Source organism: Epinephelus moara, chromosome 2, assembly GCF_006386435.1.
Source record: "Epinephelus moara isolate mb chromosome 2, YSFRI_EMoa_1.0, whole genome shotgun sequence".
In the NCBI taxonomy this organism is placed as follows: Eukaryota; Metazoa; Chordata; class Actinopteri; order Perciformes; family Serranidae; genus Epinephelus; species Epinephelus moara.
The window spans coordinates 215,749-219,248 of NC_065507.1; the positions used below are offsets into that span (position 1 = coordinate 215,749).

Sequence of the window (3,500 nt, forward strand, 5' to 3'; positions counted from 1 at the left end):
GTTGTTTTGTGTCTCTTTTTAGTTGTTTTGCGTCTCTTTGAAGTTGTTTTGTGTCTCTTTGTAGCTGTTTTGCATCTCTTTGTAGTTTTGTGTCTCTTTGTAGTTGTTTTGTGTCTCTTTGGTTGTTTTAGATTTCTTTGTTGTTTTGTTGTGGTTTTTGTTTTGTTTGTTTGAATTTATTTATTTATATTCTATTATGTTTATTTTTCTATATGATTTTATTTGTGTATTCATTTATTTATTTATTCCAGCATGTATTTGTGTTTTTATTAATGCATTTATGAATTTATTTCAGTATTAATTTATCTATTAATCATTTTATTTTTATATTTATTTGTCATTTTTTAATTTTATTTATTGATACTGAGGTTGTCTTTGGTCCTCAGTGAAAGGACACATTTAGTATAAAGCAGGCCGTCATGAATATTGAAGATTATTCTAGAAAATAATCATAGTAAAAATATAAATATTAATAATTTGGTCATAATACAAATAAAATATTTAATAGTATTAATATAGTATTATAGTATTTAATAATCCTAACAATGTCTGAATGGTTGCTGGGCGACAGAGCAGCCAATCACAGCTCCTGATCCCTTGACGTTGACTGATAGGCGCTGTGTCATGAATCATCAGTGGATCCTCACAGATCAGAACAATAAACATTTATACTTCATTATTAATACAAAGCCCTCGTCACTTCAAGCTGGAGCCGATCAGTCCATCGATCGAACAACGGGTCTGTGGTGCTGACTGTGTCTGTGCGCCCTCAGTACTGTCTCACAGGTAAAGGTGTTGTGGTGTCCCCCATCAGGTCATGGCCATCTCTCAGGTGTCTCCTGGTCTGTACCTCAGCGGTCTGGACCCGGCCCTGAACCTCAGTGTCCTCTCCAGCAGGAACATCACGCTCATCATCAACGCCAGTGGGCTGGAGGACGTGTCCTACCCTCAGCTGGACGGACTGCTTGTCCTCCACATCCCTGTCCAGGATCAACCTCACGCCCCCCTGAGACGCCACTTTGACCCCGTGGCTGAACGGATCCACCAGAACCGGTCAGGAGGGACTCTGGTCCACTGCACCGCCGGCAGGAGCCGATCGCCTGCTCTGATCATGGCCTACCTGATGAGGTAACCCAGCAGCTCCCACACCTGGCAGAGGCACTCACCTGTGACGGATCATGTCCAGCTCAGTGTGTCCTTTTGTTCATTCAGATCAGTGTTTCCACAGATACCCAACAATTAGACCCCGCTGTATGAATGAATCAATAAATGCATAAATAAACACAATAATTAATACACAAAAACAATAAATATATTAAGATAGTTATTTATGCATTTATTTTATTTATTTATTTAACAAACATTTATTAATCATTTTATTCATGTCAGCGTATATTATTTTTTTTGTTTCCAGCAGTATTTAGTTGAGCATTCATTAACTATTTCATTTATTTCAGCGTGTTGTTTCCAGCAGTTGATTATTTCAGTTAATTAGTTTAGCATTTATCAAATTAAATAAATTTTTTGCCATTTTTATTTATTTAATTGAACATTAGTTTATTTATTCATTTCTGCATTTATTATCTTTTTAGTTCCACATATATTAATATTTTTTATTTTAGTGTATTTTTTTTGTTTCTAGCAATTATCAGTTATTTTAATTTGTTCAGCATTTGTTTTCAGCAATATTTATTTATTTATTCGAGCATTTAATTATTAAGCATTTCTTTCTTTCCAGCATTTATCAATTATTTGAATGTATTCAGCATTTGATTTATTTTTTCACAATTTTTTATTTAGTTTGTGAAGCATGTTGTTATTTCAAAATTTATTTTGTTCTTTACTCTGGCATTTACTAAGTATTTCATTTTTTAATTTGTATATTGATGTTATTAATTTCTTTATTTGTTGTTAATAATTTGTGTATTGATTACCGTGGTATTGGACCCAGTCAGTAATCCAGTCATGTTGAGGAACATCTGATAGCTTCTGATATTCTACACCGTGTTGCTCGTACGTGAGACACTTAAGCAGGACTCTGACTTGTAATCGAGTATCAGTACTGTGTAAACTGATTACCTGCAGTACTGTAGTGAAGGACGTGTTTGGTGTCTGTGTGCAGGTTCGAAGGTCTGAGCCTCCGTCAGGCTCATGAAGTCCTTCTGGCTCGGCGTCCATTCGTCCGACCCAACGCTGGTTTCTGGAGGCAGCTGATGGACTATGAGAGGACACTATTCGGCAGGAACACCGTCAGGATGGCCAGGACGACTGTCGGCGTCCTGCCTGAAGCTCTGGAGGACTCTGAGGATGCAGCGTACTGTGTCAACGTCTGACGGCTCCTCAGAGTTCAGGAAGGAGCTGTCAGAGAATCAGACCTTAAACAAAGTCGATCTTCATCTTCATCATCGTAATCAAACCTACAGATAAGTGCGTCTCTAATTTCTGTACCTGTCCCACTTCCTGTGTGGCTCTCAGCTGTTTCCTGCTGGAGATGCTTCAAAACACAAATACACTTTTATAAAAGACTCAGTCATGAAGTCTGTTTCTTTACACATCACAGGATAACTGTGGGTTGTTAACAACAACAACAACAACAACAACAACAACAACAGAGGACAGAAAAAATCCCGCCAAAATAAGAGCAGAACTGGAATCAGAACCTTTAAAAACAAACAGACCACAGCAGACCAGTAAAAAAAAAAACAACGTTTATTGTGACGGTAGCAGGAAGTGTTCAGCAGAGTTTCCTCATGACCACTGTGACACCTGAGTGATGTCATCACATTACATGGTCAGGATCACTCAGTTCAGTTCAGTCGTCCTGGACACCAGCTGATGAAGCAGACGGAAGTCCAAAAGCAGACGGAGGTCCAGGCAAGACTGAGGGTGAAGTCCAGCAGGAGAAGCAGAGTCACAGACAGCAGTCCAAGTCCTGGTCTCAGTACTGGAAGCTTCTCTTGGTTTGGATGTCATCCAGGATCTGCTGCAGCTCCTCGTCCTCAAACCGACCCTCCAAACTGAAAACACAAACACTTCAGTCACCATGGTAACTGGACCCGGCTCTGATGGAGGTATGACGTGATTTAGGCCGTGGCAATATAATTTGGCCATCATCTGCATCATCATACCCCCGTCATAACCCCATTATACCCCCGTCATAACCCCATTATACCCCCGTCATAACCCCATTATACCCACACCATACCTGTGTCATAACCCCATCATACCCACACCATAAAGTAATCAATTAACTAAACTCCATAACTGCCTTAAAGACATAAAAACTTGGATGAGGACCAATTTCCTGATGTTAAATTCAGACAAAACTGAAGTTATTGTTCTTGGCCCCAAACAACTCAGAGACTCTTTATCTGATGACATAGTTTCTCTAGATGGCATTGCTCTGGCCTCTAGCACTACCGTAAGAAACCTCGGAGTAATATTTGATCAAGATTTGTCTTTTAATTCTCATTTAAAACAAACCTCACGGACTGCATTTT

At 39.0% G+C, this 3,500-nt stretch overlaps 2 protein-coding genes across 2 annotated transcripts in view; one reads left to right on the top strand and one right to left on the bottom strand.

Moving 5' to 3' along the window:
- LOC126405594 (dual specificity protein phosphatase 14) overlaps positions 1 to 2,548 on the top strand; it is a 5,368-nt gene extending 2,820 nt beyond the window's left edge. Inside the window, exons 2-3 of the mRNA XM_050069401.1 lie at positions 815 to 1,128; positions 2,123 to 2,548. Coding sequence (XP_049925358.1) covers positions 818 to 1,128; positions 2,123 to 2,333 — 522 coding nt within the window. The 5' untranslated portion in view covers positions 815 to 817 and the 3' untranslated portion in view covers positions 2,334 to 2,548. The remainder of the gene's footprint in view (positions 1 to 814; positions 1,129 to 2,122) is intronic.
- Positions 2,549 to 2,691: 143 nt separating this feature from the next.
- Positions 2,692 to 3,500, bottom strand: part of polr2d (RNA polymerase II subunit D) — a 4,050-nt gene continuing 3,241 nt past the window's right edge. Inside the window, exon 4 of the mRNA XM_050069411.1 lies at positions 2,692 to 3,017. Coding sequence (XP_049925368.1) covers positions 2,939 to 3,017 — 79 coding nt within the window. The 3' untranslated portion in view covers positions 2,692 to 2,938. The remainder of the gene's footprint in view (positions 3,018 to 3,500) is intronic.